This window comes from Dipodomys merriami, unplaced genomic scaffold (genome assembly GCF_024711535.1).
Source record: "Dipodomys merriami isolate MVZ:Mamm:240054 unplaced genomic scaffold, mDipMer1.0.p SCAF_6, whole genome shotgun sequence".
NCBI classification, from domain to species: domain Eukaryota; kingdom Metazoa; phylum Chordata; class Mammalia; order Rodentia; family Heteromyidae; genus Dipodomys; species Dipodomys merriami.
Window position 1 is genome coordinate 38,711,456 of NW_027206179.1, and position 12,398 is coordinate 38,723,853.

The following is a 12,398-nucleotide window of genomic DNA, read 5'->3' on the forward strand; positions in this document are numbered from 1 at the left end:
TATTGTGTGGTCACCTGGTTCCAGAATTAGTCTCAAAAGTAACTTTGAGTCATGTTTACCTATTATATGTAGGTCTAGAATAACTCAGGAGTGGTCTTTTTAAAAAGGAAATGAAACATTTTAGAGCAGACCAGTATTTCCCCATGTGACTTTCACATATACAGATGTAGTGAAATAACCTTCTCCCCATCCTAACTTCCAAACTTGGGAATAGTATGTCCTTTTCTGCTCAAAGTTTGGGTGTTTTATCACTTAAGCCACACCTCCACTTTTGAGCTTGGCTTAATTGCATTTGGCTCCAGCTTTGTTGTTGTTGTTGTTGTTGCTGTTGGTCATGAGGCTTGAACTCTGAGCCTAGACGTTGTCCCTCACTCTTCAGCTCAAGGCTAGCACTCTACCACTTAAGCCACAGTGCCACTTCCGGTTTTCTGGTGGTTTTTATTGGAGATAAAAGTCTCATGGACTTTCCTGATGGGGCTGGCTTTGAACTGCAATCTTTAGTTCTCAGCCTCCTCAGTAGCTAGGATTACAGGTGTGAGCCACTGGAGCCTGGTGAACTTTTTTTTTTTTTTTTAATCAGCTAACAAAGCCAGGTCATCATTGGCTCATGCCTGTAATCCTAGCAACTCAGGAGGCTGAAGTTGGAGGATCAAGGTTTGAAGCCAGCCAGGATAGGGAAGTCCATAAAACTCTTATCTCTAATAACTTACAAAAAAAAAAAAAAGCCAGAAGTGAAGCTGTGGTTCAAGAAGTAGAGCACTAATTTTGAGCCAAAAAAGCTCAGGAACAGTGCTCAGACCCTGGGTTCAAGCCCCAGATTGGGCACAAAAGCAAAATATCAGCTAACAGTAATCCCCAAGTTGACTATTCTCTGCTTGTATTCTTTTGCTTATTTTCTGACACACACAGCTATTGGTTGCTAACAGTTTGTAGGCAGATCTTAACAGTCCTAGAGAGATTGAAGTTGTCTTTGCCAGCTTATTTTACATGACCTAGAAGCATAGCTCAGTCCATGCATTTTATAGAATATTTACATTGTGTAGAGAAACTGGTAGGTGTATTTCTCAGGCAAAGCGGGAGTTCATTACTTAGGCAGCCTTTCCTTCTCCATGTAAAGACTACTGTCGCTCACATTAAAAGCATGACTGCTTGCTACTAAAGAATGAGTAGAAACAGGTGAGTTTCTCATGGGGCCAAAGCCTGGATTGCAGTTTTCCCAAGTGTGTAGCCTGGGTGTTCAGCTCTGGCGATGCCTGGCTCCAAGCTGCCTGTGCCTTGCGCTTCTCCATGGCAGGAATTGTGAATGGCTTGTGCTAGCATTTTTCTTTTCACGAACTGCTGTGCTTTGCAATATTCCTTGCAAGTTATGTATTTGCTGGCATTCTGCAGTGATGGAGAAGGAAGAAAACGGACCTCGTCCACCTGTAGCAACGAGTCCCTGAACGTCGGAGGAACCCCTGTCACTCCGCGTCGGATCTCCTGGCGACAGCGTATTTTCCTGCGGGTTGCATCGCCCATGAACAAATCCCCCTCAGCTATGCAGCAGAAAGGTCTGTGTGGCAATCTCAAAAGAGCTGGATGCTGGTGGCTCACGCCTTGTTATCCTAGCTACTCACAAGGCGAGATTTGAGGATCACCTTTCGAATGAAGCCAGTTCATTGGAGACTATTGCCTTCAATGAACCACCCAAAAGCTGGAAGTAAAGGTCTCATACAAGTGGTGAAGCATCAGCTTTGAGCGATAAAAGGACAGAGACCAGGCAAAGAGCAAGCAAGTGAACAAGCAACAGTTGAGAAATAACTTTCTGTATTGATAGAGTGGTTTATTTTTTAGGATCATTAAGATATGTTAGACATTTAGTACCTGCTTGTTGAGTGGCTAAATTCATAAATGGGTTTCTAAATCCTGTTATGGCCTACTCCACAGAAATGCAAACTGTGGAAAAACTGAAAAAGACACCACTTTTTTCTTTTTTTTAATTATTGGGAGAGCAAGACAGAATAATTTTTTCACAAGATTAACACAATAAGGAGACAAAGATACTGAAGAAATAAATATATTACACTAGGCAAATATCAAGTAAAAGAAAGCATGGAGTTTATATTATACCAGGCAAATATCAAACAAAAGACAACATGGAGCTTTCTCTGAATGATTGGCTTACTAGAGTAAACAAATGGTGTAATTACAATGAGAACATATTTTATAACACAGTCTTGAGAGCTAGAAAGTGATACTGAAAATGATTTTGAAGAGAAATAAACCAGTAGCTCTCATTGGAGACTTTAACACATATATTCTCTGAAAATTAGACAAAGAAAAGTTAAATAAAATTAATATTTGAATAGCACAATTGAATAAACTTGATCTAATATTTACACAGAGCTTTGCCCCTTAGAGAAAACTCATCCATTTTTTAACATACATGAAAGATTCATAAAAATTATATACTTGGCCAGAAGATATTTTAAGAATTTTCACTGTGATCATCTGTTATATTCACTGACCACAGTTTTGAGGAAGGAAGGGAGGAAGGAAGGGAGGAAGGAAGGAAGGAAGGAAAGAAGAGAGGGGAGGAGGGAGGAAGGCAAGCAAGCAGGCAGGCAGGCAGGCTGGCTAGAGGACATTTACCTGGGGATATAGTGGTGTGGTGGATCACTTGCCTAGAATACATGAGATTGGGATCCTGGATTTGATCCCCAGCACTGCAAAGAAAAAGGCCATTGAAACAATTCATGTGTTTCAAAACTGTACTCCTAGAAAACAGAGTGAATGGGAACACAGTATTCTCTACACATTACAATTGTGTGGCATTTGAGGACAATTCACAACCAGGAAAGTGAAACCAAGAAAGCCAAAATCTAGGTGTATAGAGCGTTCAAGAGGTGTAAGTGGAACCATAAAATCATTAAACACACACACACATCAAAAACCCTAAATAAAAAGGCATAGGTTAATGAATTACAAAACAAAAAAGAAGAAAGCAACTGATATTACTGATTCAAATTAATTCTCACAGAAAATGGTTTACCCTCCTTTCCAGGAAAAATTTGTGTCAGGAAAGTTCTAGACTTGTGAGAGAGTTTGGCTGACTGTGAGATTGGACGATTGTGAGATGCTTAGCATGAAAGACTGTATACAGGATGGGAGATTGAGACTTGAGGCCAAAGGTGACTTGAGGTCATAGTATAATGGTGGGGATTTACATCCTAGTTCCCAGTCGTCTGCACTTTGTTCTCTGGGATATTAACAATCACTGAAATATTTTAAGAGTTCTGATCATGTTTATTCCTTGGAAAGTTATTGACTTAGAGGAATGAGAGAGAAAGAGCTCTTGGACGTGATTTAAGGAGACTGACTATTCAAGATAGGGGAGCAACAGGGCTGTGGTACCCAGCCAGGAAAGGCCCAGCATGGCTCAGCTGTGGTCTGCTGAGGCATTCCCATAGATGTGGGTTTAGGAGATCATTAGACCCTACCCACACCGTCCCAGGTTGTAACCAGAGAATATACGTAGATGAATTGCAGAAGTGTGGGACTCTGGGGAAAAGCCAGCTCACATTGGAGCCGATCTAGGTAGAAAGAGGAAGTGGGGGAATGACATATGCATTCGTTTCACTGCAAGAGGGAAATCTGGAAGGGGAATTTAGTCTAGTGAACTTTTGTAAGTTATAGTTCCAGAAACGACTAGCTACTAGGAGCACCTTTACGTATAGAATCTTAGATTAAGGGAGTGTCCGTTCTTGAGGAAATTTTTGCCATCTGGCTGGGGATTAAGGCATGCCTCTCACTATTTTCTCTTCTGCAGATGGACTGGACAAAAACGAGCTGCTACCCCTGTCCCCACTCACTCCTACTATGGAGGAAGAGCCTCTTGTTCTATTCCTGTCTGGTGACGATGACCCAGAAAAGGCTGAAGAGAAAAAGAAATCAAAAGAACTAAAGAGCTTGTGGAAGAAAGCTATACACCAGCAAATCTTGTTGCTTCGAATGGAGAAGGAGAACCAGAAACTGGAAGGTTAGCAGACACACAGGGCTGAAGGCTTGGGGTGTGTATGTACTCGGACTAGACTAGCTGTTGACTCTAATCATTCTTACATTCCTATTTTGTGAGTTATATATTTCTATATGACACAGAAAGATTTAAATATTTGCCTTTTTTTGTTTAATAGAAGGAAAATATCAGAAGCCTATAGGGTATATTTGGGAAATGAAGAGTGAAGATAATGAGATGGTTGTAATTTCTTGTGCTTGAAACTTAATATCAGTGTGCATAGCTTAAGAAGAGGATTTAAATATGATATACATAGTTCTTTCTTATTGTCTCTCTCCCTCTGTCTCTCTTTTGGTGCCATTTCTGGTGCCCTGTCTCTTAGAGTTTTGCTCAAGGCTAGTGCTCTATGAATTCAGCCACGGCTCTGCTTCTGGTTTTTTAGTGGTTAATTGGAGATAAGAGTCTTAGGAGGGCTGGGAAGGTGGCTCAGTGGTAGAGCGCTTGCCTTGCATGCCTGAGGCCCTGGGTTCGATTCCTCAGTACCACATAAGCAAAAAGAAAAAAAGCCAGAAGCGCTGTGGCTCAAGTGGTAGGACGCTAGCCTTGAGCTGAAGAGCTGAAGGACCGCGCCCAGGCCCAGAGTTCAGGCCCCACGACTGGACCCCCCCCCAAAAAAAAAAAAAAAAAAGTCTTAGGGACTTTTCTGCCCAGGCTGGCTTTGAACTGTGATCCATGGATCTCAGCCTCTTGAGTAGCTAGGATTATAGGTGTAAGCCACTGGTACATGACAAAGTTTCTTCTTTGTGAATGTGATTTTTTAACTTTCAGGCTAATGATACTCATTGTGAGTGAAATATTTCAAACAAATTTGTATTATATCTAGTTCAACTGTTTAATTATGATTACTTGTTATCAAGTTCTTGTTTTTGTTAATATTTTATGAGTTTTCTCTTTGAAAACATTCAAATCTTTACATTTATAATTAACTTGTAAAAGCTATTACACTATCAATTATACTTGATTACTAAGTTTATGAATAGTAAATATTTTAGAATATGCTTTTCAGCATTTTGAAAGGATTATGTAATTTTCCGAAATCAGTACTGATAGAAACTCATGAAATCTGAAAGGCTCTGATTTAAAATTAACCAGTAAAAAGCTGGAAGTGGAGATGTGAGAGCAACATGCTTTGAGTGAAAAAGCTAAGAAACAGTACCAAGACCTTGAGTTCAAATCCCAGTACTGGCACACATGCACATGTATACACATATAGACCATTACAAAAAAACTATATCTATCTATCTACGCTATTACCTTGGGCAGATTGCTTAACTTATTAGGGACATGGCTTTTGTTGTTGTTGATGGTTTGGGGGTTTAAACTCAAGGTGTGGGGAATGTCCCTGAGATCTTTTGGCTCTATGCTGATGTGCTACCACTTGAGCCATAGCAACTGGCTTTTTGGTAGTTAATTGGAGCTGAGAATTTCACAAACTTTCCTGTCTTTGTTGGCTTCCAACTGTGATTCTCAGATCTCAGCCTCCTGTGTAGCTAGGATTACAGATACCAGCCACTGATGCCCCTTGAAGGGCCTTGGTTTTTATATTTATGCAATGAATGATTTAGAATATTTGGGCCCTTGACTTCTTAAGAGTCCTGGCAAATGTAGAATCAAGATTTTTATTGTGTTGTCTTCCAACAAGCCTTTTTAAAATACCAGTATTCACATTTCTCATTATTGTTACTCTGCCAGTTCTTCAATTCAGTTTGTATTTTTAATAATACTTAGTTTGCAAGGACACAGTTTTTTTTATTGCTACTTTCTTAACAGAATCAAAAGTATATAAAAATTTAAATATTCTTGGAGAACAAAAATGCAATTAATTGATACTGACAGAGCAATACCACTTGAACCACAGCTCTGCTTCCTGAATTAATATTTTGCAGCAGTTAGTTACATCTTGAGCCAGTTCATAAACAGGAAAAGAGGTTGAAAAAATAGTACTGTTTCTCAAAAAGTTTAAAGCATGATATTATATTTTAGTTAGGAGTTAGTGCAAACATAATCTTTTATTAAATATCAAAGGATAGATTTAGAATTACAGATTATTGGAAGGGAAAATGGCTCTTTACATGAATCTTCATAATTAAATGGATTTTTTGGTATCAGTTGTGGGGCTTAAACTCAGGCAGGTGCTGTCCCTGAGCGCTTTCATTCAAGGTTAGAACTCTACCACTTTAGGCCATGGCTCCACTTCCAGTTTTTAGGTGGATAATTGGAGATTAGAATCTCATGGACTTTTCCTGCCCAGGTTGGCTTTGATCCACGATCCTCAGATCTCAGTCTCCTGAGTAGCTACGATCACAGGCATGAGCCATCAGTACCTGGATATAAATGGAATGTTTAAAGCTGGGCACTGGTATTTCATGAATGTAATCCTAGATACTCAGGAGTCTGAGACTTGGAGGATTATGGTTACAGGCCAATTTAGGCAGAAAAGTCATGGAAACTCCATCTGCCAATTAAGCACTGAAAAGCCATGTGAAGGCTCTGAGTTCAACCCCTGATACCTGGGAAGAAATGTTTCCATATAAGTAATTACGTATCTATGATGAGGTTAGTTGTATTTTTAAGGTTATTCAATGATTTTGTGTGTTAAGCAAAGAGGTTCCTTTCAGAATATATTCTCAGAAACCTGATTTTTGTTTTGTTTTTGAGTACTGAGGTGTGAACTTGGGGGCCTGCACTGCACCTACTAGTTAAACCACACCCTCAGCCTTTCTTTGCTTTAGTAGTTTTTCAGATAGGATTTCAAGCTTTTTGCTTGGCCAGCCTCTGACTGCCATCCTTCTACCTAGGCCTCCCAAATAGCTGAGATTACAGAATATATCACCATGCCTACCTTGTTTGTTGAGATAGAAATCTCCCAGATTTTTTGCCCAAGCTAATCTCATTACTAAGATCATACCATCTGTGCCTCTTTAGGAGATGGGATTGTAGGCATGAGCCTACATACCCAACCCTGTGCTTATGTTTATTTATGAACTCAAAAAACAACAATAGAAATGGGTTAACCTGTTCAAAACTCCAGCAGATGATAATGTGTGTGTGTGTGTGTGTGTGTGTGTGTGTGTGCCCCCCTCTCTCAATACTGTGATATTGGGGCGTGTGTGTGTGTATATGTGTGTGTGTGTGTGTGTGTGTGTGTGTGTGTGTGCCCCTCTCTCAATACTGTGATATTGGGGCTTGTACTCAGGGCCTGGGCCCAGTCCCTGAGCTTTTGTGCTCAAGGCTGGCATCCTGTCACTTGAACCACAGATCAATTTCTGGCATTTTAGTGGTTAATTGGAGATAAGAATCTCATGGATTTCTGTTGCCTGGGCTGGCTTTGAATGTCAATCTCAAATCTTAGCCTTCTTAATAGCAAGGATTATAGGCATGAGTCACTCAAACATGGCAGTAAGCACTTTTTTTTGACTCTCTCAATACTGTGATATTGGGGCTTGAACTCAATGCCTGGGCTGTTTGTGTTCAAGGCTAGTGCGCTACCACTTAACACAGCACCACTTCCAGTTTTTGCACTCAAAAATTGGAGATAGGATTCTCACAGGAACTTTTCCACCCAAGTTGGCTTCCAACTGTGATCCTCAGATCTCAGCCTCCTAAGTAGCTAGGATTGGCATGAGCTACCAGCACCCAGCTTTTTCACAGTTTTATATAGTTAACTAGTTAAGTGAGGAGCACTATTACCTTCTTTCTTTTTTACTTCCTTCCTTCCTTTCTTTTTTACTTCCTTCCTCTCTCCCTTTCTTTCTTTCTTTCTTTCTTTCTTTCTTTCTTTCTTTCTTTCTTTCTTTCTTTCTTTCTTTCTTTCTTTCTTTCTTTCTTTCTTTCTTTCTTTCTTTCTTTCTTTCTTTCTTTCTTTCTTTCTTTCTTTCTTTCTTTCTTTCTTTCTTTCTTTCTTTCTTTCTTTCTTTCTTTCTCAAACTCACTCAAAAAGAACACTTGGGCCCAGCCCTGGTGGATCATGCCTGTAATCCCTAGCTACTCAGGAGGATGAGATCTGAGGATCACTTTTTTTTTTAATTGTCAAAGTGATGTACAGAGGGGTTAAAGTTACATAAGTAAGGTAATAAGTACATTTCTTGGCAAACTTGTTACCCCTTCCCTCATTTTTCTCCTACTTTACCTCCCTCCACCCCCCCAAGTTGTACAGATCATTTCCAACATATTGTATGTCGCTGTTGCAGCATACACATTCAAATAAATGTATATACAATACTACGGTACCAGAATCAAATACAGTGACAACAGGGGATATTCCATAGAGGGAAGAACATACAAAGGAAACAAAAAAATCATAGTACATTAAAAACAACAACAAAGGAAAACCTTTTTTTGTCCATGTCTTGGAGTTCATTTTACTTAGTGTCAACTTATATGGTCATATGTACATAGCCATTGAGCTATTCTGCTCATTTGCTAAGATTAGAGGATCATGGTTTTAAGCCAGGCTAGGCAAGAAAGTTGCTGAGAATCTTGTCTTCAGTCAGGTACTAAAAAAAGCTGGAAGTGGAGCTGTGGCTCAAGTGGTAGAACTCTAGCCTTGAGCAAAAAATAGAAGCTCAGGGACACTCCAGGACCAGTGGCAAACCAACAACAGCAACCAAGCAAACAAAAGCAAAACCAAACAAAAAACCCATTTGGTTATCATAAACATTAACACTGTGAATCAAAGCCAAACTGTGTTACAGAGCCATCTAGTGGTCACCAGAGGGAATATTATAGTGTAACGTCTTTTAAGGTCTGGCTAGACTTGAGGAATTTTTACAACTATGTAGAAAACAATGTGGTTTAAGATCTTCAAGTCTAAGCATACCAAGTAAAGCTAACATTTGTTCTGCTGTTGCTTTTGTGCTGTCGAGGACTTTGGATGCATGACAAAGATTTGTGTTGCAGAAGGTAAGGTGGCCAGTCAGGCCTTTGAAGCCTTAATGACAATACAGGGCACTCTAGGATCCTTGATGATATGAAGGGAACACACACCTGTGTCCCTGCTTCTCTTCTCCTTTTCACTAGCTATTCTAGTTAAGACAAGGCAAACCATCAGTTGCTTTTGTAGCCGTTTCTTCTCTGGGCCTATGTGTAGAACTGGGAATGAGAGACAGAGTTCTGCATTATTCAAAAAGAATGAGCCTGGTGCTGGTGGCTCACACCTGTAATCCTAGCTACTCAGGAGGCTGGATCCAAGTTCAAAGCCAGTCCAGGCAGGAAAGTCTGTGAGACTCTTTTCTCCAATTAACACCAGAAAACTGGAAGTGGCGCTGTGGCTCAAGTGGTAGAGCACTTGCCTTTAGCTGAAGAGCTCAGAGACAGTGCCCAGGCCCAGAGTTCAAGCCCCACAACTGAAAAAAAAAGTGGAATGGTGTTAGCTTCAGTGAAATTTTTTTCCTTTTTATTGTTATTATAAAGGTGTACAGAGGGATTACAGTTATGTAAGCCAGGTAAAGAATAGATTTCTTTTTGGACGATGTCACCCCTTCTCTCCCTCTCTCCCAGTTTTTTCCTCTTGTCTCCATCCACAAGTTGGATAGTTCATATTTTCCACATGGTTTCTAGTGAATGCCATTGCCGCATCTGATCATCCTTTGTCCCTTTGTGCCTTCCCTTACCCTCCCAAAGACAGAGAAATGAACAAGACAAAAAGAAAGGCAAACAAAGACAACAAAAAAGAAAATAAAACCTCTTATTTTCATTTCCTGGAGTTCATTTTGGTAAATATTATTTTGAAGGATCGGAAGCACATAGGCATTGTGCCTCTGTGTTCCTCTCCTAGGACTATCCTCCTTTGGTCTCACTGTCTGTGACTATCTAGAATCCTGTAAACATCCACTGGTCCTGGGCTAATCCCAGCAGACTAACTCCACACTCCTCCCCAAAGTTTATTAAAAAGGAACATATTAAAATACTTTAAAACATAATAAAACATATTAAAAAGGAATATGTAACCTAGTATGAAAGGAAGTGTGGATATAGTTGTAGAAATAAGTTTGGAAATGTTACAAGAGTATTGTTTTTAAATTTTTTCATATTCAGGGTATCATGAAGCACTGTCTTCTCATGTAATCTATAAAATATTCACACCCAGCTAGATGCTGATTACTCACACCTGTCATCCTAGCTAGTCAGGGGGCTGAGGTCTGAGGGTCACAGTTCAAAGCTGACATGGGCAGACAAGTCTAAGAGAGTCTTGTCTCCAGTTAATCAGAAAAAAAGCCAGAAATGGAGATGTGGCTCAAATGGTAGAGTCCCAGCCATGAGTGAAAAAGCTGAGCAAGAAAATGAAGCCTTGGGTCCAAGCACCAATACCCCCCCTCTCTTTCTAGTCCTTTCTGAGATTATCATATTTGTCTAACATTTGAAATGTATAACTAGCCAACATGGTTTGTTTTTTATCCTGACAGGAATTACTATATGTAAAAAATAGAGTCAAATGTCCTTAGAAATTTATTGCTTATATTTCCTCATAAAACATGTTATCCAGTTGAGAACCTTTCCTATTGTTCTAAAGTTTTACAAGTTTTTTTTTAAAATACATACTAGTGGTTGATTCCTAAAAAAGTAATTGGGAATAGTTTACATTACTTTTTTTTTTTTTTTACAGACACATTGGTTTTTAATAAATATGTTTTATTTTTATTTTTTCAGCAAGAAGAGATGAACTCCAGTCCAGAAAAATTAAGTTAGACTATGAGGAAGTTGGTGTGTGTCAGAAAGAAGTTTTAATAACCTGGGATAAGAAGCTGCTAAACTGTAGAGCTAAAATCAGATGTGATATGGAAGATATCCATACTTCTCTTAAAGAAGGTATTTGCGATCATTTCAGTGATTTATGTTTTATTGTGCTGGTCCCAGGGCTTGAACTTAGGGCCTCATGCTTTCACTTGTCTTTTTCACTTTTGCTCCACATCTCCCATTGACTAGAGAAATAAGTCTCATGGACTTTTATACCCAGGCTGGCTTCAAACCATGATGCTTACATCTAGCCTCCTGAGCACCTGGAATTACAAGAGTGAGCCACCAGCACCAAGCAGTAATCTTTTTCAATCAGAGAAGCCTCAGGGGTTTTTGAAATTGTGTACAGCTCAGACATAATTTTATCTTTGTGATGTTCTTCTAAAGAGATGAAAATAGGATGTGAGGGCGATCTGGCTGCGACATCTGTCACCCCATTGATCGCCAGGGTTGATTCAGCTGATCTGGCTGGCTAGGCCGGTGTCCCCTTCCTCCCTCACCGCTCCATGTGCGTCCCTCCCGAAGCTGCGCGCTGCTTGGTTGAAGAGGTCGACCATCCCCGATAGAGGAGGACCGGTCTTCGGTCAAGGGTATACAAATAGCTGCGCTCCCCTGCTAGAACCTCCAAACAAGCTCTCAAGAGATGAAAATATCTTATTTTGGCCTGTGGTTTGGTGATTTGATTAATAGGGAAATGGCAGTGCTGGAGATGCTGATCCTGGGGTGGAAATAGATCTTGTTTTAAAAGCCTGTGATATGACAGTGGCTCATGCCTGTAATCCTAGATACTTGGGAGGCTGAGATGGGGAAGAATGTAGTTCAGAGCCAGCCCAGTCATACACAGGAGACCCCTTCTCAGCCAATAGCAGTGTCCAGTGGCATTCATCTACCTTCTCAGCAAATGGAAGGCTGAGATCAGGAACATTTTGATTCCGGGGAAGCCTAAGCAAAACATTTCTTGATACTCAGTGACAGAGGTGGGCATGGTGGTGCACATCTGTCATCTCAGTAATGAAAAGAAGTGAAAAATAAGAGGATTGAAAAAAAAGGGTTAGAGGCTTTATTGAACAGGATTGCACCTACCTACCAAGTACAAGGTCATGAGTTCAAACTCCAGTCCTGTCACAATATATAAACATATAAAAGCTTGTGTTCGTGTGTAAAACCATTGCACAGGTAAGTTTGGGTTGATACATTTAGGATTTATTTTACAAAGTATTACTTTTATAAGCTTCCTAGGTTGCTGTGTTGCTTTGCAGATTTATGAATCCTAAGGTTTTTCCTTGAATTCATGTGGGCGATAAGACAGTGGTTAGTAGATGCAGTAAATCCCTTGTTAATTGCTTATTGCTTACAGAGATTTTTAGGGTGTTTAGGCTCCCAGTCCATAGGGATGCAGTTCAGACTTTGCACAGTCCCTCCTTCCTCCATCTCTCTTATCTTCTGTTCTGCCTCTACCTACCCTTCATAGAGATAATCTATGTGTGTCTGTGCGTCCTGGGCTAGCTCTTGTCCAGGACTCCCTCCACCCTTTCCGCCTTCCCGCCTTCCTGCCTTCCCACCTTCCTGCCTTCCCGCCTTCTCTGCCTTCTTTGCCTTCTCTGCCTTC

The 12,398-nt window shown here is 40.3% G+C and overlaps 1 protein-coding gene across 2 annotated transcripts in view; it reads left to right on the forward strand.

Annotated features, from left to right (window-relative positions):
- The window catches only part of LOC138814055 (TBC1 domain family member 4), a 157,478-nt gene that overhangs the window by 131,954 nt on the left and 13,126 nt on the right, over positions 1–12,398 (forward strand). For both annotated transcript variants that reach the window (XM_070002845.1, XM_070002847.1), the window contains 3 exons: positions 1,390–1,550; positions 3,809–4,018; positions 10,703–10,861. In XM_070002845.1, coding sequence (XP_069858946.1) covers positions 1,390–1,550; positions 3,809–4,018; positions 10,703–10,861 — 530 coding nt within the window. The remainder of the gene's footprint in view (positions 1–1,389; positions 1,551–3,808; positions 4,019–10,702; positions 10,862–12,398) is intronic.